Raw genomic sequence first — 25,545 nt, forward strand, 5'->3', positions numbered from 1 at the left:
CGTCAATGGCAGTGATGTACTACAAAAAAGAAAATTTTAAATTAGCTTACATTCGATTTTCAATATATATATATATTAGTGTGTGCAATAGTTTAGTCATAGTAACACAAATCAAACCTAGGCGTTTTTCGGGATGCTGCTAAAGAAATCTCTTCAGCGGGACACCAGAACAATCGACCCTTTTCTCATTGAGAGGTTCGTATAAATTCAACGCTGGATCTAAGTTCAGGTATAACCTTGTTCGTTTTTTGTTGTTTGTATTTGTTGTTGTTTATTGTTTTATGTTGCTTTCTTGTTTCTTTGTGTGCTTGTCCATGTTATTTCTTTAAATTTCTTTGATTGTTTTTTGTTTGTTTTTAATGAGACGGAGGAACGGACGATGGTAAACGGGGTAACTGCATGCACTTGCCTGTATCCGTCCGCCTGTGTGTGTTCTGCTATAGCTGTTTACTTACTTATAGTTATTCTGCAGGAACCGACAGGAGGGCAGATATATTCAGTCGGTGGTGCGGCGGGACCAGGCGAAAATTCTACACATACCACGCCAGCCTCTTCATCCACTTCCATTCTGACGCATCTCTCACAGGAAGGGGCTTTCAGCTTTCGTATTACATGGGATCCCGTAAGTATATTTTTGTCATTCATTTATACCACTGTTCGTTTTTATAACCATTTCTTTTTAAAAAAAGATGTTCTTCTCTAATTTATATTAGCTGTATAATATAATTTATAGTTGTTTAGTAATAATAAGAAAATAATATAATGACAATATATAAGAATAATACATTTATTCACGTTACTGCCTAAGTTTTCACCTATCAAACCTACTAGAAAAATGAAATCATTCGATCACCGAATAATTAAAAATTGTAGCTAGAAACATCGCCTGTAGCTCTTTTACATGGATTGTTGCAAAATCGAATTCCATCTCTCTGTTGATCTAGACAGTTTGTTTTGTTTTTTATGCAAATAAAATCATTGCTAAAATATAACAAAAATGCTAACATTTGTGTGCGTTAAATCTGAATTAAACTACGCTTGTTTTTCTAAGGCATATTCATACATATTTTAATCACATATATAATCCATGTTAAAACATGTCTCAGTTTTGGAATTGAGTTATGGTTAACTAAACTTATAGTTTACTTGTTCCAATGTAATATGCAATTAAGTCATCAAGTGACTGATCTCTTACGAACTTAGAATGCGTTTTACCTCACGCTCTTATTCTATAGCTATTCTAGTATTCGCATATTTTCTCTTTATTCGCTGGCAATTGTAATAAACAAAGGTAAGAATTTAAAAAAAAAATCTTTGAATATTCAATTATAAACGGAAGAGAATATAGTCAGGAACAGTAATACTATTTAAACTATCGTAGAAGTAATGAGAAGGGAGAGTGAAATATATAGCATGCAGAAATAAGTTTTCAGTTTTTACATATTTAACTCGCTTAGTAAACTCGCTTTTCCTCGTTCGAATCTTCAAATCGAAGCTCAGTGAGTGAAGAAACGGGTCGCTTTATTTCTAATATATATATATATTTTATAATGTAAGATGTTTCATTTTAATACCAACATTATATACATATATATAGCGTTGATTAAAAGAGAGGGAAAGAATGGGTGGAAAGAGGATGCTTACTTTCTTATATACATTTCTATTAAATTTCCAACCCTCTTTTTTCAATTTATCCTCACTTTCTTCCAATCATTCATTTTCTTTTTGTTCCTTATTAACTTTATTTCATTTTCCATTCGTTTTCAAATACATAAATATTCTATAATTACGGTATTATCACTGAACATTTTTTGATAAACACCAGGAGTTTCAGTGGATTTATGTCTAGGAAACTACAATGATACACTCATTATAAATATATATGTATAAACTAGCATTTCGGCCCAGCGTTGCCCGGGTGTTTGGATGTGTCTGTTGAACAAAAAAAAAGGTGGAAGTAGGAAGGCAGGCTCGAACCCATACCGCAAAGGAGGAAAAGAACGGGGTAAAAACCTAACGTCTATGCTGTTACGACCACCGCCAAACCGGAAGTGACATTTTTAAAAATTAAGGCTAGACAATTTAAAGGAGAGGATATCTTTCAAAAATATCCGCGCAAAAAAGTGACCCCTCCCTGTAGAAAAGTGTCTAGTTGAAGGGGAAGATATTAATATTTTAATCAATTTTTCGATATTTGTCGTATGAAAGGTCGAACTTCAAAATGATACTGATCTTGGTAAAATCCGTCGCCTCTATTGAAAGTTTTAGGCAGGCAGACATACATACATACATGCATACATACATTTATATATTGGTACCTAAAAACCGATGAAAAAGCTTGCCTTATCTCTGAATACCCTTTATGTAAATTTCAAATATTTAGACCAGAAATTGTCTGAGTAATTTGGAAGAGACCGATGAGGTCAATTTTTAAAAAACTTTGACCCCTTTTTTGACGCCTTAACATTTATTCTTTTGGACTCAAATCAAGTAAAGTTAGATCCATGTCCAAGGAACCTATATCTAAAATTTCACGTGTTTATCCTCAAAATTGTATGAGGAATTTGGTAAAGTTCTCAAAGGTTAAATCGTTGAACTTGACGCCTTAATCGCCAAATTTCTGTCCTAAAACCAATCACATCGATTTTCCCAAATCTCACTACCCTGTATATCATATTTCGAATCTGTAGGCTCAAAATTGAGAGTTATTGCGTAGGGAAATGGACACAGACTCACACACACACTTTCACTTATATATATAATTCCAGGTTAAGAATATTCAGAGGTAAAACATCCAATGAATTTAATAAGGTTTGTACAAGAGTGCTTATTACAAAGTAGAGTAATATATACTTTGTCTTTACATAGCGATGTAGGTATCACTACAGTCAGGAGTGTGTGTGTGTGTATATATATATATATATACACTCACACACACACATAAGGGTCGTTCCAAAAGTAAAGCCTATGTTTTAATTTAAAGTTGAAGAGCTACGAAGACAGGTGTTGTACCATTAACAAGGCCGATAGCCATTAGTCGCATGCTCTCGTGTAATGAATGAATGCGTGAATGTAGGATTGACATGAACTTTTTAAAGATAAACTAAAATGATCGAAAAATGGGCTGAAATGACTTAAATAAATAAAAAGTAAATGACTTAGAATGACTTTAATGAACTTAAGGTTGAATTGAATGAACGTAGGAATTACTTGAATGCTTAAAAAATAACTGGAATCCTTCAAAAACAACTTGATCTGGAGAATGACTTGCATGGCTTTGAGACTGACTGGTTGTAGAGTGGGTGATCATTTTACATTAAATTAATACAGAAAAGTGATCTCCCACTTTATATCACAATAAGTACAGCATGTAGTAAAACCAGACACTACACTCTGATCTTGGCCAAAAGGCCAAGAAAAGGGTATTTATTTGCTCCCCCACCGAGCAAATTAGGCACAAGGTCGATTTTTAATGTGAGGAGTGAGGGGGGAAATGGGGAGCTGGATAGTTACAATTGGTATGATGGGTTGCCCCAACATTGACTAAGGTCTTATATGTGGGGCTGCCCCACATATGGTTTTTGCTTGCAGTATCTGCCGGAACAGATACTACACTTTGAGATATTAAATCCTTTATTCATGGTAAAAATACATTGAAAATCAATAATGAACAAAAAATTTAGGCACATGGCCAACTCAAAAGGGGGGATTGTGGGGGTCGTTGGTCATCCTTGTCACTCCAGAACTAAACAAAATCAAAAGTTTCTCTCAGCTAGTATCTTCTTTCACCATAATACCGCATTCACACTTTCATACTGGGGGACGTCCTACTTAACTCCCAATTTTTAAAACATTGACGTGTAAAAACAAAAAAGATAACAATAAAAATGGTATAATAATTCCTTTGTGTCGAGGGCGGGGGGGAGTGATTATAGGACCCTCCCAACCCTGTCTAGTTGATAAACTGCCCGTTCCACTAGGTTTGTAAAAGGAACCTCGCTTCTGTGGGTCAGTCTTTAAGTGGGGATGCCCTCTAGATGGGGGGGGGGTGACTGGAAAAAAGAAAATTTTGTGGGTAAGGAATGGGGGTTAGTTTGTATTTCTTTCTCTCCAAGATGGGTGAAATTTAGAGGAGGGGATGAAAACAAAAATTGCAAGAAGGAGGGGGTGGAGATCTTGGAGACTTCCTAATCGGGGAGGGTTGGAACACACACTCAGCTACTGAGAGGCTACTTGTTTAATTTTACTTTACGGATCTGCGCGTTCCACACCTAGGTGGGGAACACGTATTCAAATTTGGCTCCTCTTCGTACACACAGACTTGCTACATGTATCCATCTTCTGTCAAATGCCGCGCGATGCAGCCTTCTTCTATCACATCTGATTTTCACCTGTAGTTGGTGTTTAAAGAAAGCGATCAGATCCTGATCAGAAAAAGACCCCCCTCCCCCGGCAACCTTGCAGACGCGACGTCCAAATCACCATTCTTGCCACGCCCAGGATCGTAACGTAGATCATTTGTCTTTCCCGGTCCCATGGCGGCCTCACGTTGTCCACGACATTGGATACGGTAATTGGGTGAGGATGCTCAGGATCGATGCGAGCCGTCACCTCGCTGACATGCGACCAGTACCGCCGGAGTTCGCGGCAATGGAAGAAAGCATGATCAGTTGTTTCTACGGCCATTGTCCCACAACGGGAACTATCAGACGACTCCAAAAACTCAGAGCTGCATTGTATGTTGTTGAGTGGTAGTGTATTTCGGGCCAATCGCCAGGTCAGAGAGAACTCCGGATTGTTTAGATGACTCGAACCTGGCGCCCAGCTCACTAGATCCTGTGGAGTTCCCTACAGGTAGGAGTCACAAGCTTGCTGGACCTTGGTAGTCGTTTTAGCGAGGCTTGGCACTCTTTCATGTAGGCAGATTCTCCCAGCAGCCTGCGACAGCTCTGATAGAAGGGTCCAGATACTGCACTTTGATCTTGGCCAACAGGCCAAGAAATACTTTAAAAGCTAAGAACAGCATCTATTAACAACAGACCTTTGATCTTAACCAAAAAGGCCAAGCATAAAAGTGTTATGGACAGACCGACCGACGGAGCGACTTATACAGTCGCTTGCACATGACTAAAAAGAACGACTTTTCGTTCTCGAAAATTTATTTTATTTTATTTTTTTTTTACATAATCCATTATTCTCAATGCACCTTTTCCATGAATTCAATGACGCGTGCCCATGACAAGACATGTGCCCATGACAAGACATGTGCCATGACAGGAGTTGCTTTCTTAGTCTCACCCTGTCAATATCTTCAACAGAGAGATGGAACTTTCAGGTCACGAATGTACAAATTCAGTCATCATACAAATTCAATTTGCAATACCTTCTGATTCATTGGTACGGAATAAAAAAAATAGGAGGCATTACTTTATGAACGTCGCTCGTGTTTGTGTTTTTGTGTGTATATATTAGAAAGAGTTATTTAATCAAATAATGGCCTAGGGACAAGTTTATGGTAGTACGTTTGCGTTTGAATTATTAATCTTATTTTGGTTGGGACGAGAACGCTTCGACTGATCTTCCCTGCTTAATCTGAGCATACCCTATTAAAATAGATTGCATTCTATATTTTCTTTACAATGTTTCGACCGCGGCTTTATTATGAAAATAAAAGCTTTTTCTTTAATCTAGCCATCATCCGAATAACTTATTACGAGAATTTTTCAATATTAATTTATTTTTCTTTATACAGAATAAAACATAAAACATGACTTATGTAATTGAAGAATTGAGCTACAGCATCTATGCATTCTTGATAGTTATAAGATTTGCTTTGTTACATTATGTATGGTCGAAAGAAGGCTTCAATCATTCTTGCATACATCTCCTGTAAGAAAGAGTTTTCTTAAGGAATGGCCCTTTTGATTGTCTTATGGAACGACACATATAGTAAACATAACAAATAAAAAAATTTAGTTAAATTAATTCAACCATACGTCAAAACCTTACTAGAATATGTCTAATAATCTATACATTATATAATTTTAATAAAACAAATTCGGATGTTTCATGTTCCTGTGAACATGAATTTGGATAGTTTTTTTTATTATTATTATTACTACTACTGCATAATTCTGTGTGGTCCGGTTTAATGATTTTAGAATTAGTAAATTCATACGTATCTTATAATAGTATAGATGACTAAATAATCCCAAGATGGCGACTTAATAATGAATATATAATCAGTAGTTTCTGTTTTTGAAATATATATTTAACAGCAAAATTGTAATGCACGGAATATGTAATAATTAGTAATTTATGATAATAGGTCTGTCTGTTTTATGACATATGCACCATTTTTATTTTCGTCGACTGAACATTTGTTGTAAACAATTGATTGCACACAAGTTGATATTTCCCTAAATTGAAAAAAAAAATTATGCTCATGTCTTTTATAGTAACTAACAAAAATATTCTATCTCCGACCGCATAAATTTTAAATATTCATCCAGTGTAAGACTGATCAACTTTTTCGGTATTTATTAGGTAGTTTTCTATTTTTGCCTGGACATATAACAGAAAACTGCTCTTTTTATAATACATAAAATGTTTTAAACTTGGTTAACAATATAGATTGAAATCAACCCAATAATATTAACGAGAGAATGATTGCAGTAACCACAGGTTATTTTTCTTAATATTATCTATATTTGGCTCTTAGAATACGAATTATTCCCTTAGTTCAATTTTCATTGTGTGTGCTGAGAAAAATCTTCATATTTATAGTATGGAGTTGAATAAGGTAAATTGCAGAGAAGTTTGAGAGCATCAGTTAATGATTTCATTTTGGTTACTGTTCAACAATATGCCTTATTTATTCATGATTCTTGTCGTAATTACTGATTGGTAAGTTTATGATTTATAATGTTACTAATTGCCTTTACGCCCTGCAACAGCGTTGCTAATTGCATAGAGCCAAGGTGTAAACTTACTTCGTTATAAACATTAGGAATCATTCTCAATTGAAGACACAGTATTGTTAGAAGTTTTAGAACAAGCAATAAAACTGTCGTATTTCTAACTTTTCGTCATCTGCATTATCATATCAACTTGAGTGACGTTAGCATTTAGATTATGGAAAATTTGGGAATACTATGTGTTATACAAAAAAAGGCTTCTCAGTGAGCATTGTATACCTTTTCTTGGTGAGATTAGATACTTGACAAAAAGATGCGGTTTTAGTAGCCTATAACAAACACAATAGACAGTCCTTGTTCTTCCGTAGTGATTTGCGCCAACCAGTTACTGGTCGATGATGACCTATCAAATTAAGATTTTTGAATTAGACCATTATTATGATAAATGTTATAAAATCCTATATCTTGTCGCTCCATCTCTTCAACCAGCGGCGTGCGGTTTCATTACCAACACTGAGGTCTTCGTCCATGCAGTTGGGCCCCAGTGGGCAAGATGTTAAAATGTGCTCGATGGTCTGAACTTGGGCACCACAGGGGCATTCAGCAGTTGTAGAGTAACCCCACATGTTATAAAATAAAAATAATTGACTGGAAAAATCTTTTTATTTCATTTATACATTTTATTGCAAAGTCTTCGCATATCGCATTGTCTATAATAACTGCACCGACCTAGCGTTATCGGGTTATATTATAATCAAATTTCTTTGTAGTAAATACTTCTGCGTTCGTTAATGACACGGTTTTTTTTTTTAAGCTCAATGTCTAAACTAGAAATCGAAGTAAATAAGGAAGATTATTTCTTACTAAAAGTATGTCTTACCCCCTCCCCTTTTTAGCTGAGTTTTTTCGTTTTAAGTGATTTTAAGAACATCTCCAAATTAGCTAACTGCCGAATAGCATCAAGTATATTTTTTAATAACTTGTAGCAAATTATGTTGGTTTATTGGCAGTAATATCGTACAATAATAAGTGAAAATTGGCTAGTCAACATCACCATTTGATTTGTAAACATAAGTGCTATTGAAGATGAACATTTAAAATCCGGATGACATTATATATTAGATTCTGATTATCTGAGAAGAAATGCAACTGATATAGAAAACAACTTATATCAATTTTAATCAACAAATTACATGGATTCCTTTTCAAATCCATTTGCATCTAATACACTTTCTTATCTTTGTTTACAATGTTTTTGTGGGATTGGTTTGGAAAATATCTCTGGTCTGTATGCACGGTGTTCTTCATTACCGCCAAGATTTTAAAACTTGTCCACTTAATCATTCCCTTGAGATTGGAAAATATTTTTGAATTCACATGGATCAAGATGAAATGAATTAGGATATTGCTGCAGTACAGCACTGTTTTGGGCCAGAAAGTGCATAATGTGCACGGAATTGTGAGCGAATGCATATTTATGGTTATGAGGGAATGTCAACACATCTTCATCTACCTGAAAAAAATGAAATGATTTGCAGAAAGTTTATAGTTATAAATTGTCAAGATTTTATGTAAGATAAGACAATATGCTGATTCTTTTTCATAAGTTTTTAACCGCTTGGCATAATCATACAGATAGTTAATATGATTATTCCGGATTAAAATAATGTTTATATAACTAACTCCTTTAAACATGACGATATCAATTACATGTGTTATATAATATCGCGGTGTTTTTTCTTTTAGTAAAGACGCTTTTCAATCTTGAGGGAAAGTGTTCTTTCAAATGCCAATTCTTTTGATCTCTGTACAAATAATGCGTAGTCATGTTTTGCACCGGAATATTCCCTTTTCACTTGAGTCGGTGTGAGTCTGCCTTTATTGGTTGCTTCTTACTGAATATCTATTGGCTTTATCAAGACTTCATGTGGTGATGTTGGTTACCATCTTGGAATTAATTCTTTATAGCTGGAAGATAACTAAGGATTAGTAGAAGAACATGGACACAGTGAATTCTTACAATGTCTATTTATCTTGCATCCATCCTCTCCCTCCTGCTCTCTGTTCTGGTAATTGGCTACAGATATTTGTAGAAAATTTCCATAAACATTTAACATATTCGTTGTCCATGAAGATAGAAGCCAAGGCGATATTTGTGACATCACTCTCGAACACCAACTGCTACTCAAGCCTATTTCAAATATAAACCATTATTTATCAGCTTCTCACTTCAGCAAGATTAAATATGTAGTTAGTTTCACAAAGGGGTGGAAAATTCAACTCCCTCAAAGGAGCATTCTGAAAGGGGAGAAAAATTAATCAAGAATAGACTTATCAGCTTATCCTTGTAAAGTCACCTTAGTCGACCGGATATTAACCACAACACCCTCCCAATCCTCCACAAGTAGGAGGTAATACCTAGGATGGTGCACTAATAACAGGTGTTATATCGAAACGACAACTGAGGGTGTAACTCCTAGGATTAAGCTGTATTGTACTTTATTCCTGACAAAGGGGAGGTATATTGTTTAGTCCAGACCCTAGTTTAACAGAATACTATAAAGCAAATCTCCGTCAGTATAAATACTGCCAACAAAACCAGCTCCTCTTTCAACATGTGATTTTTTCATTCAATCAGAACCCCTTTCCCTTTGTCTTGTCTGATCTTAGGTTATTCATCAGTTGATAGTGAAACCTTATTTGATTTAATGGTAGATTGGACATGCAACATGTTAAACATGCATATAGGCTGTGGCACTCCACTAACCTGGGCAGTTATGTCCTCTCATTATCAAATATATATATATATATATATATATATATATATATATATATATATATGTGTGTGTGTGTGTGATCATCTGCGACACTATGCCGTTTCCAGAACATCAGCTTGTCGATGAATCCAACAGAAACGGCTATTACCCTTGGAATAGAAAGATTCATGATCAGGTTTATTCGTCTAGATCCACCAGTTCTGTCTATGCCAATGCACATGGTTATCTCAAGACGCGGTTTCTCACTGCAAATGGACAATCAAATACTATGTAGAAGCTATATTTTTCTCATCAGTGTTCGGATAAGGCCATTTGAGACAACATATGGAGGTTAGCTCGGAAACGTACTAACCCTCTGCAGAACTTTTACCATTATATATCATACTTTACCATTCGTCTGTTAGAATTTGTAAAATACATTGAAAATATTCCGTGAGATTAAACATTTTCACAAGACTGAAAAAATTAGTTTTGAAATCTGCATATGACAAGAAAGATAACAAATATTAAGTTATCGGTTTGATAGTTTTTTTTGTTGTTTATGTTTGCTCAAGTTTAATTATTTGATTAATGCTTTAGGACATGACATGTTTGAGCACGACGAAAACCAAGTTGGCAAAATCAAAAATATTTTTGAGATTGATAAAGAATTTTACACAAGATGAATTGTTAGTGTTACTAGCAAAATCTGTAGTTCCACGATTTTGATAGTTTGTTATTCCCCCTCCAAAAATGGTAATCGCTAGGAGGATGTTGCTATCCTGCTTATAAAGCAGGTACTAAACTAAAATTCCTCCCTAAACAAAAACGAAGAATCAATGCGTGGAAGGATGACGAATAAATATATACTCGATCACGCTGAAAGAAAGAGTATGATCCTCTCAGAACAATAGATTAAATAGTATTACTCACCTACCACTAAAAGGATGAGATACTGGCCGGGACGATTGTATCAAATCAACAAAACAGAACACTCTTCAGAATTCTCCATGAAAATAATGAAATAATATAAATTGAACTGAGGATAAAGATAATGCAATAATATAATACTAAAATCACATTGCATGTGACGATCTTTAATTTCCTTATTCAGTCCAGCAGACCTTCACAATGTTTTTTAACCTTGTTTCTTTCGAATGTTTAATTTATGTAACGTTTTGTTCATTTTCTTCCGTGAAGAACCACTACACGTCGAAATTACGAGTTCCTGTTTCACACCATGACAATAATGGTCATATATTATGATATTCGAAAACGAGGCTGCATAAAAGGGAAGTCACTCTCGATTCTTGTCCGACGTTGTCTTTCTAATGTCGAATTTCACAACTTGGACCTTTATGAAGCAAATTATCTTTCAAAACTTGTATTCGACCTTTTACGAAGCTTAACATACAGACTAAAGAAGGAACAGACTATTATAAAGACTATCAGAAGTAATGATAGTTTCGGCTTCAGGGACACTGAATCACCATAAGTAATAGTTTCACGCTATTTGCAGGTTTTGGGCTGTTTATTTCACCTTTTGTTGCGTTATTTTTCACTAATAAGTCAACGGTTGACAAGGTTAAAAAACACGTGAGAATAAAGATTAATGAAATAGATGGACAGTAAAATGACGAATTTAAAGTTATATATGCATATATATATATATATATATATATATATATATATATATATATAGCCAAGCAAGACAACAGCAATTCTTCCCCCTTTCTCAGAAACAAATTAGAAAAAAAAAACAAGAATTGCAACACTGCCAAAAGTAAACTCAATGTTCACTTTCTACTCTGATATTTTCATAACGTTTCGACTGTTATAGGTCCATTTTTTGGAGTCGCTAACCATTTGTCAGTTTCGAGCAGTGCGTCATTTAATTCAGTGATTCCCAACTATCGTTCCGTATCACATTGGTGTGCTGCCAAGAATTTATAGATTAAAAACTGTTTTCACATCGTTATAAATGAAGTTGTTTGTATTAAAAAAATAGTCATGGATTTTTATTTACATGCTAAAATATAAAAAAAAAAAATAAATAAAATACATAATTAATCGTTTGTTTAAAATTTAGGTATTTTGAAGTTTCGATAATAATAAACATGCGTGAGCATTGTTAATTATCCATTTAAATATTTGTTTATTTATATTTTAATAGTTTTCCGTCATGTAAAAAATTTCGGAATCGTTGATTTAATCGATTGTGGTAGACAATTCTCATTCTGTGTTGCTTTGAATATATGAAAAGAATTACATTGTTTTAAATATTTCTTGGGAGAAATTTATTAAATGTCATTTAAATTTTATATTCTGATTGTGCAAGACTCCAACAGTAACTTAATCCTGTTAGACCATTAAAAAAATGAAAATGATTCTATAAAATTTAGTAACTTATTTTTCTAAACTTTACGTTAATAAATGTTCATATAATCGATTTTAAATATGTCATAATCACACTGACACGCTAGTTCCTGTTAGCACCATAGTTAAGCATCGTTGAATCTGGTCACTTTTAAAATGGGTGCTCATTTGGGAAGAGCGAGTGCTCTAGGTAGAAGAGCTCTGTTTGTCATTTGAGTAGTTCTGGACTTTAGTTCTGAACTTTATGCCAGTGGATTCAAGCAATGCCAGTTCGGAAGAAGTGAGATTATAATTGTGTTACGCTTGCTTCACAATTTCGTTGACGTACAGACTCATTTATGGCTTGTATCCATTGTCTCGCGACAGAACAGAAAAAGGCAAAAACATTATATAGCTTTAAAAAAAAAGCCACAAGTTCAGCAATGGTTAAATACATGTTTTATTACATATGTGATGCCATCTGATTTTTTTAACGCATTGCTTTTTTTTTTTTTACTTTAATACTTGCATACTTACAAAATCTCATAATTGCCTTTCCATTTACCTTTCTCGCCAACAAAATGAAGTGGGACACTATGTCGAACTTCATGTGGGATGTTCTTATGGCCACTGATGTGACTGATAGGCACTCATCAGGAAGTTATCGATTCAAGAATGGCAACAATTTCACGAGTGTAAAAATAGTGTGCTAAAACATTCAAGCATTAAATATAGTACAAAATTTTAATAGACAAGAGTAAAATTGATGACGTCATTGCAAAAAAAAAATGTCATCAGCAATATCATTGTATGCAAAACATTTTTTGTTATATATATATATATATATATATATATATATATATATATATATATATATCAAATTTAATTGTCATGTTAGCTTTTTAGCAGTAAAGCAATTGATTCCGAGTGGCTCACTCGGTATATAATTCTGATATAATACTTAATTAGGCTAAATATATAAACACAATATTGGAACGTATAATTTATACAGTGGAGATAATTCAAATAATAGACCATACGCTAGGCTAAATATGTAGATGTACACCATTTGGGGCTAACAATTAAGAAAAGGTAAATAATTCTAGAATTAGAAATAATAATAATCCTAAGAAATAATTACAATAACAAAAACTGAAAATGCAATATGAGTATCGACAAAATAGGAATTCAAAGTAAAACTATAACAATTTTAAGTAGATATGCAACCAACTATGCAACCACTATTTAAATGTGTCCATCTTTAAACATTCTGTCCAAAGTATATATTAGAAATGTTCACTAATGTACTAAAGTTGAGTTAATCAACGTTTGTTTTCCTAAGGCTCTTTCCCCTATATATTTTAATCAGAAAAAATACATGATAAAGTATTCCTTGGTTTTGAGATTGAGTTTATAAAAACTTGCATTTTAATTTCTTAAATTACGTGTAATTTTTAAAAGAAACAGATCAAGAGACACATTTCTTACTCTTTATCACTTTCACCCTCTCTTACTCTGTTGTCTGCTGCGCTTATTCTATATGCCTTCAATTACTCTCACTTTCGTCTGTTATTAAAAAATGATAAAAAAAAATAGATTGTAATAAAATGGAATATCACCACAAGTCATAATATTTAATCCATAGCTGTAAAGGTAAACAAAGAAAAATAGAAAAAACCCTTTAGCGAGCAAAATAAAATTTTATTTCATCCTTTTTTTTTTTATTCTTATATTTCACTGGTTTTGCAAACTCATATTTTCTCGATTCAAACAGACTAACCTGAGCTAAATAGCTGACCCAACAGGTTATTTTTCTTTCTAGTTTATTAATAAACAGTTTACTTCAATAAACAGCATGTTTATTTAGCTAATGTTTAGATTCATATATTATATATTTTTAAAAACAAAAATTATTAAACCATTGGAACCTGTCACAATTGTATCCATTATTCATTGTATATGGATGACGTTCTTTAAAAATATTACTATTCGATGAACTTTTTGTGCGAACGTAGACCACATGATATTATTGTAACAACTTTGCTCAAACCGAAACACACTCCTCTAATTAATCTTGTTAATGTAATTTCAGAATATATCCAGCAATGGGGTAGGGTCTACGAAACGTTTGTAGTAGTTTGACATATTTCCATTCTGATATTATTGATCAACCTGTGGGTAGAACTTATACAAGACTGATACTCTAGTCCGAAGAGTAGGAAATTTATTTTCAAGTTTCACATTCCACACAATAGGGTAATAAAATGAGAATAAAAGAATACATGGGCATCCTTTAAAAACTGGGCGAACAATGATAATGTACGTACGATCAGGAAATCGCCTTAGAGTATTAGTATATCATTCAAACCCTACCGTGTTTACATGTATGGTAAAGTGGCAGTTTTAGTCATTTAGCACTGCTTTAAAGCTTCGCCGTTCACTCATTTTTCGACCAAATTTCAAACATTTATTACAGTTTATAGATCACCTTCTCAGCTATATTGTGAAAAAAATTTGTTAAATTTTCGTTCAGTGAAACTAAAGCTTTGATGAATTTACTGGTGTTCAAAATCATAAAAAAACGCAAGAAGGTGGGCTAAGTTTTTTATGACTGGTTTCCATAGCAACCACATCGCTTCAGCGACTAGTGTTGCTACGAATTCATTACTGTCACAAAAAGAAGTAATAAGCGAAACTGACAGCATGAAAGGGAGATAAGGGGAGGGTTATCGAAGTAGAAGAGTGCCGTACATTGTTATTAGATGTTTATGGTTGCAAAAAATAAGACTGAAATAAACAAAGAACAAGTGAATTTATTAAAAGCCTGGAAAAACATGGATTACAATAGAACAAGGCCGATAGTTATTAGTCGCATGCTCTCGTGTAATGAATGAATGCGTGAATGTAGGATTGGCATGAAATTCTTAAAGATAAACTAAAATGACTGAAAAATGGGCTGAAATAAAAAGTAAATGATTAGAATGACTTTAATGAACTTAAGGATGAATTGAATGACCTTAAGAATCACTTGAATGCTTAAAAAATAACTGGAATCCTTCAAAAACAACTTGAATGATTTGGAGAATGACTTTAATGGCTTTGAGACTGACTGGTTATAAAGTGGGTAATCATTTGACATTAAGTTAATACAGAAATGTGATCTCCCACTTTATATCACAAAGTTACAAACATATGTACAGCATGTAGTAAGAACAGACACTACACTTTGATCTTGGCACAAAAGGCCAAGAAAAGCTTAAAAAGCTAAGAACAGCATTTATTAACAGACCATTGATCTTAACCAACATAACTGACAGACCGACCGACAGTGACTTATAGAGTCGCTTGCAAATTTACCGAATCTCCATTACTAACGGTTACTATATTGTCCAATTTCTACTGTACACTCTTTAACCCTTATCCTCGAGTGGCCTCTCGGCCTTGATAAGTGGTGCCTATGTAAAAAAAAAAAAATAAATAAAATAAAATAAAAAGGCCAAGCACAAGTGTTACGGACCGACGAACCGACCGACCGACTGACGTAGTGACTTATAGAGTCGCTTGCAAGAGACTAAAAATGCGAGCATGAAAAGTAATATGGTTAAGCTTAAACATGGAAAAGTAAAGGACTAGTTGTTAAAACTGTAAAAGAAAAGATATTCTAGTAAAAATATAAATTTATAATTTAAAATATTGCAGCATTAATTTTTTTAATTCAATTTAACATATAATCAATTCTTAATGTTGCAATATTTGAAGTTATAAATTTATTACATTTTTTACTGAAATATCTTGTCCTTTTCTTTTCAAGTTTTAACAACTAATCCCTTACTTTTCTATGTTTAAGCTTAACCATTTTACTTTCCCTGCTCGCATTTTTCTAGTGTAATAGATATTTGTTTTGGTTTTAAATATTCAGTATTTGCTAAATAGTGATCCTTTTTAAAAATTCGTATTTACCAATACGAGAAAGTAATTCAAAATTTCTCCTTTCCTTTATATTTTCTAGCATCAGCCGCATGTCGAGAAAAGACTAGATTAACAGCCGTCAGACATGAATGGCAGGAGTTTTCTTCACCGTTTTATCCGACAGTATATGAAGGGTAAGTATTTGTCACTATTTTCCATATTTTTTTTAAAATCTTACTTAGAAATCCTTCAACACACTTATATATTAATATTTTTAATTCAACACAAAATGATTGAAGTCATACCACTATAGCAAAATACCCTCCCATTCTTTTGAATGTTTCAAGGTTGGTCTCCTCGCTGCTTGGAGGCATGGATAGAAAGTGCAGTCAAGAATCAGTTCTTGACAATTAGCCCGACAGGTGATGGACTGGGAATCTTGCAAACGCGTAAACCAAGGTGTTTTTACACCAAATTTTCCATCAAAGTTGAAGAGAACAAGGTTAACTGTTGGACACATGGAAGAATTGACACATTTACAGCATCATCAACACTACACTGTACAAAAGCAATCGCTTGCGTGCGCACTGAACAACATCTTACAGGATGGGTATTATAGTTTAGACCAGTGGTTCTCAACTTTTTTTTACTCATGGACCCCTTTTCCCTTTTTATCTTGGTGGACCCCTTCATTACTATTGGTCATAAGACAATCTTCTATTTTTCACTCATATAAATTTTGAGGTTTTTATAATCAAAGAAATATATAATTAAGCTTTATTTTTAAATGAAAACTAATTTAATGCAAATAAATTATTCTACCACAACTATAATAAGTTTTATGTTTTGCCTCTGGACCCTCAGAAATGTGGATCCCAGTTGAGAACCATTGGTTTAGACTAAATGTAGTTCGACTATTCAGTGTCTCTAATTAATCGTTCTGACGCTTGACTATGAGAACCTTAAAGCTCATGTAATGCGTGATGTGTAGCTTGAAGTGAACCGTGATTTGCAAAATAAATTTGCACAATTTGCAAACAGTGCTCGGATATCGGTCTCTTCACGATTAATTGCCAAACCAAGCTGAACTCAAAACAACCGATAGTTGCTAAATCTGCAAATAAAGAAAAATTATCAATTTAAAGCTCACTGTCTCAGAAAATAACACCGTGTGTGTGTACTGGGAATACAGACAGGATATTACTAGCAAGCAAGTGATTTTTTTTTATATTCTGTGTGTATCTTTTTACATAATTATGGTGGAATTTACACTGCAACTCATCAGTGCAATTAGATATAGCGTGATTCGAAACTCTGACCTCAGTGATTAGCTCGTGTTCTCAACAGGACTGAGCTATCGAATCTGTTACTCATGATGAATGAAATTATATCTTACATAAAGCTATTTACATTTTTACGATGACTGTGAATATCTAATTTTTTTAAACGTAAGCATATTGATTTTTTTATGCTAAGATGAAACTATTCTTTTTAGTGATATATTTTAGCGCTGAATATATTTTTACAAGTTTTCCATAAAGGTGGTATATTTTTGAAGGAGACTGAGAGCCACTTCGATAATTGTTTCTATAAATTAATTAATGGAACTCCAATTTCTGAATGCTACTTATGAAAACGGTGGGAACAATAGTCTTTGTGCCATTATGTATTCCGGTGATATATATCCTCTTGCATGACTAAAACTGAGTTTAATTTCAAGCTTCTCTTAGATCATGTCTTTGTTGGCCTATCAGCTATTTGTTTTTCATATTGGTTTTAGATAATCATAACTTAATTCCTTCTCAATTATACCGTTTTACCCGTTGCATCTGGCAACTGTCTTCATATATAATAAAAGTATATTACTGCCAAAAAATATGCAGCACTGGAATAAATGCTTAATACTGTTAGATTAATAAGGCTATTTTTGGTTGTTTGTTTTTGTTTTACGGCATATCAACCTTTTTCAGGTTATTTAATGTCGAATCTAGTTATTTTGAGGAACGATTTTTAATGGAGTATTTTTTTTTTTAAGTCAGATTCTATTTAACCCATAGTTGTGACCCTAACAGGTACTACCACTCCGGGTCAGAGTGGACCTGGGAGCAATGGCAATTAAAGGGTGGCTCCACACTCCCCAAGGCCCGCAAGGTGGGGTCTCACCATCAGATATAGTTTTAGGTTATATCCAGGACCGAAGGCTATTTTTGTCTGAAAACGATGAGTTTTTAACAGATTCATTCATTGAGTTTATGCGAGACTCTTTCATTGAACATTATTATTTTACCAATTTGCTTCTGATATATATCATCGGTAAAATATTGACATCAGATGCCTTAGTTCTTTGGCATGATTTTTTTTTTCACAATCGTTATTCATTTCCAGGAGTTTCATTACTCATACCTAAGAGTATCCTGCATCTCTACTTAGCCGCTACTCGCTCATGCATAGAGCATTGTTGCAAGATCTATATTGGTGTATCTAGTATTAGTCTCTACCTCTTATAAAGGGTCCAACATGAGTCTCTAATCTAATAGGTCCTGCATTATCAATCAATCTCCAACCTTTGTCTCATCGCCGCAATGTTGCATCCCTGTGCTTGTTTTACCAGTATTTTCATGAAATCTGCTCTGGCGAACTTGTAGCACTTTTTTCCTCGTAACGTAAACATCTCCGATTCACCAAGTCAAACAGCAAAATCCCACCCCTTTCCATAGAAATCACTAGATGCCGAAAAGCCTTGTACTTGTATAGGTTTCTTTTTCCTCTTGAACTGCCAAACTTTAGAATTCTCTCTTGGTTTTCTGCTTCCCCAACTGTACTTTCATACAGAAGCTTAACTTTAATGTGAACTCCGCCTCAACTCCGCCAATCTCCTGTTAGACATGATACCAAAAAGGATCATTTTATGTCAAAGTAGCAATGCGCATTTGTTGTGATGAAAAAGAGAATAACAAATAATATTTAACACATAACTGCAGAGAAAATGAGACATGAAGTTTTATAGACAACAGAAAAGTTTGTTTTTTTAAATTTTGTCATTCAATTTTATTAACTTTTCAAATCCGATTTCTTTAATGTAAATAATTTTACCCGACTTCAATGGATGACCCAAAGGTTTTTTTTTTTAAATTTTTGCTAGCTTTTTATTTAAACACTACAAATGTAACATCTTAAACAAACGTTTAGAAAATGAGTTAAAAAAAAGATCATTCAGTATCTTCTGAACTTCCTTTTAATCAATTAATCTAAGTATATTTTCTCTTTATTTTATTATTTTTTAATCATGTTCACCCCTTACAAAGCATATCGCCGCTTGAACATAAGGGGCTACTATTTGGGGGCCAAGTCTAGGAAATATTAACAAGATATTTCTTTGTTACATTTAAACAGGGAAGCAGGCAGCAGGAAGGGAATTCCAAAGTCCAGCTGTTAAAGGGAAGAAACTATTAAAATAGAAAGCTTTCTTATTTCTTTATTGCTAAGCAGGTTTGTCGGGGATATGTACCCCGAGGGGATACAATTGAAACGAGTTCATCAGAACACATTCATTAAAATATTTGTAAAACGGGTACAGTGATGCAACATTGCGGGGATGGGACAGGGGCTGGAGCTTAGTTGATAAAGTGGGACCGATTATATTAACAACTCTTTTTTGGACTTTATATAAGGAGGAGAGACTAGTGGTAGATGCACCAGCCAAGATGTGGCAACAATACTCAACACATGGGCGAATGGTGGCCTTGTAAAGCTACAGGATATTCTCAGGCGTGAGATATATTATTATAGCTCTAAAAAAAAACTACTGTCGACGGGTGTTTCAGCTAGTAGTTAAAGTTAACAAACTGAAGATCTCTTGCATTTTCGTTTAACGCCATGAAGCAGCATCTTTTAGCATTTTCGATATTTTTTTTCTGAGCAACGTTTTTGTTCATTGTTGATTAAAATAAGAAAAGTAATTCACATTTTTTCTGAGCAATTTTATTTTTTTATTTTATTTTATTTTGGCACGTGCGAGTTTCCAAAGTTTTTTGGAATTCACATTTTAGATCAAACCATGATGCGTATGGGGGGGGGGCATCCACCCTTCAACGAAGTGCACTTACTGTAACTCCCACTTTTTTAATTGGCTCGAATTTTAATGCTATATTTTTTTCCAAAAAAATGTCTACTTTTCAAATGCGACAAAAATGTCGTCTGTAAATTCTTGCCAACTTTTTACTCTTCTCTCAGAAGACGTTACTTAATTTTGTTTCTAATGGTGTAGTTTTATCAACTGCCAACTTATTTAAAAATCGCTACAATGTGATACTGGCTAACACTTACACGTCGCTCCAAATTCATGAGATACGCTTGGAAACGTTTTAGTGCAAGTGACAAGAACTGAACGAATACTTCACCTGATTCAAAAATATTGAAGGACTATGCATGGAATTAAAGATTAAACAACGAAAATTAAGGGTTTACCCATTTTTAAATTTTGTTAAGTAAAACCCGCCATAAAAAAACAAAATCAGCTAAAATTTTTAGGATTTTAGAATTTCGTCAATGCCAATGAAAGGTTATAGGAATTAGTTACTAATGAAGTGGAAATAACAGTTCAAGAACTTGATGCTCAGATTCCGACGGAATGTGCTCCGACAAGCTTGATGCACTTGTAAATACGTAAATTCGCATAAATACGTAAATTATCCTATCAGATGCCGCAAGACCTTTTACCCTGACGGCTATTTTTTCTCAACCCGATTTTTCCTAAACCTTGTTTCCTTATTTTTATCAACATGCTTAAATGTAAATATAAACAAGCATTTCGCTGCACAACTCCTTACTTAGGAGGTCCCCTATAAATTTGGTCCCTAATTCACAATAGTACCTTATCGTTCGACCTTAAACTATATCCAGTGGTGAGGCCCCAGCTTGCGGGCTTTGGGGAGTGTGGAGCAACCCTTTAATTACCATTGCTCCCAGGTCCACTCTGACCCGGAGTGGTAGTACCTGTTAGGGTCCCAACTATGGGTTAAATAGAAACCGACATGAAAACAACAAATATATTCTATCAAAAAAATTTTCTTAAATCTTTGGATTCGGCATTAAATAACCCGAAAAGGGTTGATATGCCGTAAAACAAAAACAACCAACCAACCAACCCTTATCGTTCAGTGGCAGTGTTTGATGGTGTGAATTGCAGTAAGAGAAAGTAAAAATGAACACGATCAGATTCAACTATCACGGATCAATTTGCTACCTTGAATTAAGGCAGGTTAGGCGTGGCTCACAAAGGCTATCAAGTTACTCTTTGACCAAGGAATTTGTTAAATGCTTATTTACATTGATTTTTTTTTAATCTAAGGCATTTCGGGTGAAAACATTACAGACTTATGTGTCATGACAATTAGTCAAAATTCTAAAAATTATGAAAACGATCCAGTAGAAAAATAATGACAAGTAAAAATATTTATCGCATTATCGAGATTTATAGTATGATTTAACATGGTAGAATTGTGCGCCGAATTCAGTGTAACAAACTGACTTATTTTCCTGGAAAGTGTCCGCAATTTCTCAGCAGGACGTACTTGTGGATTTTTTAACAATACACCTAACACATCTTCTACTGGATCATTTTTCATTGTTTTTTGAATTTATACTCATTTTGCCATGATGCGTAAGTACGTGATAATGGTTTCACCTGAAATCTGCTGGTTTAAAAGATCACAAATGTAAACAAGCTCCATCATTTTAGTACATTTAATCGGCGATTAATATCATGGTTCCCATCATCTGATCAAGTGTGGAACCGTGTTACATTGTTTTCTGTTGTTGTTGTTGTTGTTTTTTTTTAACTGACCGTCCATCAAACACATGTGAAATAAACGAAGATGTCACTAATGGATGGAAGCAAGCAGAATCCTACGCAGTTCCATATTATATTTGCTTATCTAAAATCATTGTACGGTTGCAATATAACCAAACCAAATGGCTTCTTATAAACTTACGAAACGGCAGCTCATATATACAACGGTTCTGTAGTTTAACGGTTGGTGTTTTTAATGCCAAGAAGGCAGAATAGACCTCATTACTTGGAAATAGACTTTATTACACGTTTGAGATTAAAATTAGTTTTCTCATCCCAAACCATATTAGAATTAATGAATACCTGACATATCATAGGAACTGTGTGCTTGCCAATCTGACATGGATAACACAGTAAATTTATTGCTCAATTTATGGCTGCCAACATACAACGGTAATTTTCCCCTGATTCAACATCAGTGGCAATCGAATTATCTCCCCTTGGGCCGTGTTTGCTCAATGCCAAGCTGGGCATTTATCTCTGATGACCCTTTCCTGCGTAGCGACTTCATGTCACTTTGACCTAAGAAGCTTAAATAGATTAACGGAAGTTTTATCCTTTCCTTTTAAAATTTTATCATGACGCTGCGAACCGGAAGTAATAAATGACTCGTAAAATTTCTTTATCGTCACCGAGTATAAGTAAGATAAGGAATAGATGCTAACCTAATCGTCAGGCATTGTCCGGGTTGATAATTTCTCGAATTTAATATCCTAAATTTGTCAGAAAATACAATGTCTTACTAGACACTTGACGTCGTAGACAAAAATGGAATCAGGAAATGTTTTTAAACTGAAGTCTACCCTGACCCTCTGAGTTCAATCTCTGTTCCAGGTACTCGAGAAAAAAATGAATAACCGATACGATATACGCAAAAGGCATTGAACATATCAGCACACATATTAATAGCATTTAAATTATAGCCGGGGAGAAAATAAGATGTAAGGTGTTAATAGTGAATAGATTTAATTTCAATGCTATTTTTTTTTAACTCGGTCAAGTCGCTTTTTTTTTTATTCAAAGTCTTACACGAGCTCAAGAGATGACTGAAAAGACTACTATTCGACCCATTTTTCTCTAGTCATCGTTATATTGTATGAATCCAGTCAGAATACTTTCTAGGAAGATATTGGAATTACGTGAGGAATCACGTAAAGGTTGCAAACTTTCTAAGTGAAAGTGAGTTTTATGGAACCAAGTGGATTCGAACTTGGGACACCCAGGCCGCCAGTCTATGTCGTTAACCACTAGAACATTGTCGCCGCCCTCTTCTCTGATAAGGGTCCATGATGTTTGTCGGAAATTTATAAACATCTGTTAAAATATTGTCTTGTTTAATGACAGTTTGAGCATTTTTCTCGGAATTTTTGAGATGGAGATTAATATTTTGTATTATTTAGATTGTTCGGATTACTGTTCTCATAGAAACGATATCTGATTCAACGGATGAACATGTTAAATAATAATCAGGTTTAAGTTACCTCTGGGGGTGAATGTTTGATCCTCAGTAAACTAATACAATTACGAATTACTTGAGGCTTCTGTGTTATGGCTGAGAGGATGAAAGCAATCTGTCGCCGTGGATTAAATAAAAGATTCTGTCCGAAATATCCTAAAAATTCTCGGAGTTTGACAAGATACACTTAAAAAACGTAAGAAGTTACATTAGCTGAAACGTTGGGACTATCATCTAAAGAGTGAGAAGAACCCGAATAATTCAAATATTAAAAGTAGTGCGGTTTTGCTTCAAGAAGATACTCGCCATATTAATGATAAGAAATGAAAGAAAATACAAGATAAGAGCAGTAATACCCGGTTTGTCGCTTTCTTTTTCGGATTAACTGGCTATATTTAAGTGTTTCTCAACGCAGTAAAATATGACAACAGGCCGGAAGCTGGAAGGAAAACTAACTCCCTAAAGGGAGCACTCTGACCAGAAACAAAAATAGCCGAGAAGAAGCCAGTCAACATTCCTTGGTAGGGACGTCTCAAGCTATTGACAATAAGTCACCATCTCGATAGAAACAATGGACCACTCCCTTTTCAAAGGGAGAGGTAATACCTAGCAGGAGTAACTTCCTGTTATCGATCCGAACCCTTTTCTCATTCCAACAAGGAAGGGTCTGATGGATCAAACCAGGAACTAGGCATCAGATAGCAAAGCAGAATTCAGCTGGTATAAACACTAGGACCAAAGGCTGAAAAATTATTCAATCGACTTATCGGCGGTTTCATGCGGCAAATTTATCTGAAGTAGATGAATATATCGGAAAAAAATATTTTTTTAGATCCGATTGAAAGTTATGTACTTATAAACAATTTTTCCGTTGGGTATAGTCAACATTTCTGCTTCATTTTAACTGCGTGCATTTGTTGTCCATTCGACTGCATAATTAGATATGGTTAAGCAGACAGGAAAATCATCCCCTATGTATGGAGCAGAAACCAGATTTCAAAAAGCGCAGTTAGTCTTGACTATAACTTAAAAAATTTTTTTTTTTTTTTTAATTATAAAAATTTAATTGAAATGTTTTTCTTTTAATAGAAATTTAAGCTGTTGGTGGAGTATAGCCGCCTATAAGACTTCTGACATAGTGGAGCTCCAAGTGTTGGACTTTGAAGTAGAAGATTCCCCAGGATGTGTATACGATTCGGTCCAGATCCATGACGGTAAGTCAAATGTTTCGTTTTGTTTGTTTGTTTGTTTTTTGTTTATCTACGATCTGTCCAAATTCAAGATACTATTATAAGCTTACACTATTTATTGATATATTTTCATTTTATTTTAATCTTTTAGTATTTCGAATCATTGTTGTTTAATTTTTTTAAGTGACATAGTAAGCACTTTTGTCTGCATTTGTCTATATTATTTCTTGTGTCTGTAAATATATTTTTCGGTTACTATCATCTTTAAATGTGTTTTTGAACAGCAACTTTATTTCGGTTATTTTGTTTTATATTGTCTCCCCTTACCGATTCTAAGACAATTCTGTACCCAATATTGACTTTCGTAAGGACAAAATCAAAAGCATGAACACTTTCCATCATATTTCAAGTGATATAGCTGCATCTCAATCTCCTTAATATTATCTTTCAAAACATTTTTGTCCAATAAACTATTAGCATATTAGGTATTGCCTTCTGACCTGATTCTAAACCTAACTGGTAGCCACTAAAACTTAATAGACTTTTACTGCTAATCTTAACTATCGTTAAACGATAGAGTGGGGGGTCATCTTTCTTACGTTAAATTTATTTATAAAACTCACCACCCATCTAAATGTTTTTTTGTTTTGTTTTTTTCAACCAAGTTTTTCCCGATGTTCAGATGTAATTGCCTAATAGAAAGTAGAACCTGATTTTTTTTTGTTTAATTTGGGGAACGATTCAGTGGAAAGTGTTAATTTACATGTGCCCCTCTATAAAACAATTTTCTTGTTACGATAATATTTTTAAGATAATGAAACTAATGTAACAGTTTTGTAATTCAAAACGTTTTTTTAATCGAAACGAAATTATTCAAGTCGCGGAAGTTATAAACTAGTTTTATTTTCCTAATATTCTAATTCATTTTGTCAAAATTTATAATACCTATACGCACGTGGAAAGTCTTTACACACACATCATCCATCCAGGGCGACCGTAGCCGAGATTGAACTCACTACAAGAGTACACGAGTTTGTAGTGTAATTTAAATCTTGTTGGTAGCTGAATAGGTGATGCTTCGCCAGGTCTTCCAAGGGTATTTTTTATCGTG

General features: G+C 34.0%; 1 protein-coding gene across 2 annotated transcripts in view; it reads left to right on the forward strand.

The window, feature by feature from the left end:
* The window catches only part of LOC145258239 (cubilin-like), a 1,360,229-nt gene that overhangs the window by 1,034,179 nt on the left and 300,505 nt on the right, over positions 1–25,545 (forward strand). For both annotated transcript variants that reach the window (XM_080116206.1, XM_080116216.1), the window contains exons 11-13: positions 473–622; positions 16,038–16,131; positions 24,334–24,458. In XM_080116206.1, coding sequence (XP_079972332.1) covers positions 473–622; positions 16,038–16,131; positions 24,334–24,458 — 369 coding nt within the window. The remainder of the gene's footprint in view (positions 1–472; positions 623–16,037; positions 16,132–24,333; positions 24,459–25,545) is intronic.

Source organism: Euprymna scolopes, chromosome 3 (assembly GCF_053919585.1).
Source record: "Euprymna scolopes isolate OS-2025 chromosome 3, ASM5391958v1, whole genome shotgun sequence".
In the NCBI taxonomy this organism is placed as follows: domain Eukaryota; kingdom Metazoa; phylum Mollusca; class Cephalopoda; order Sepiida; family Sepiolidae; genus Euprymna; species Euprymna scolopes.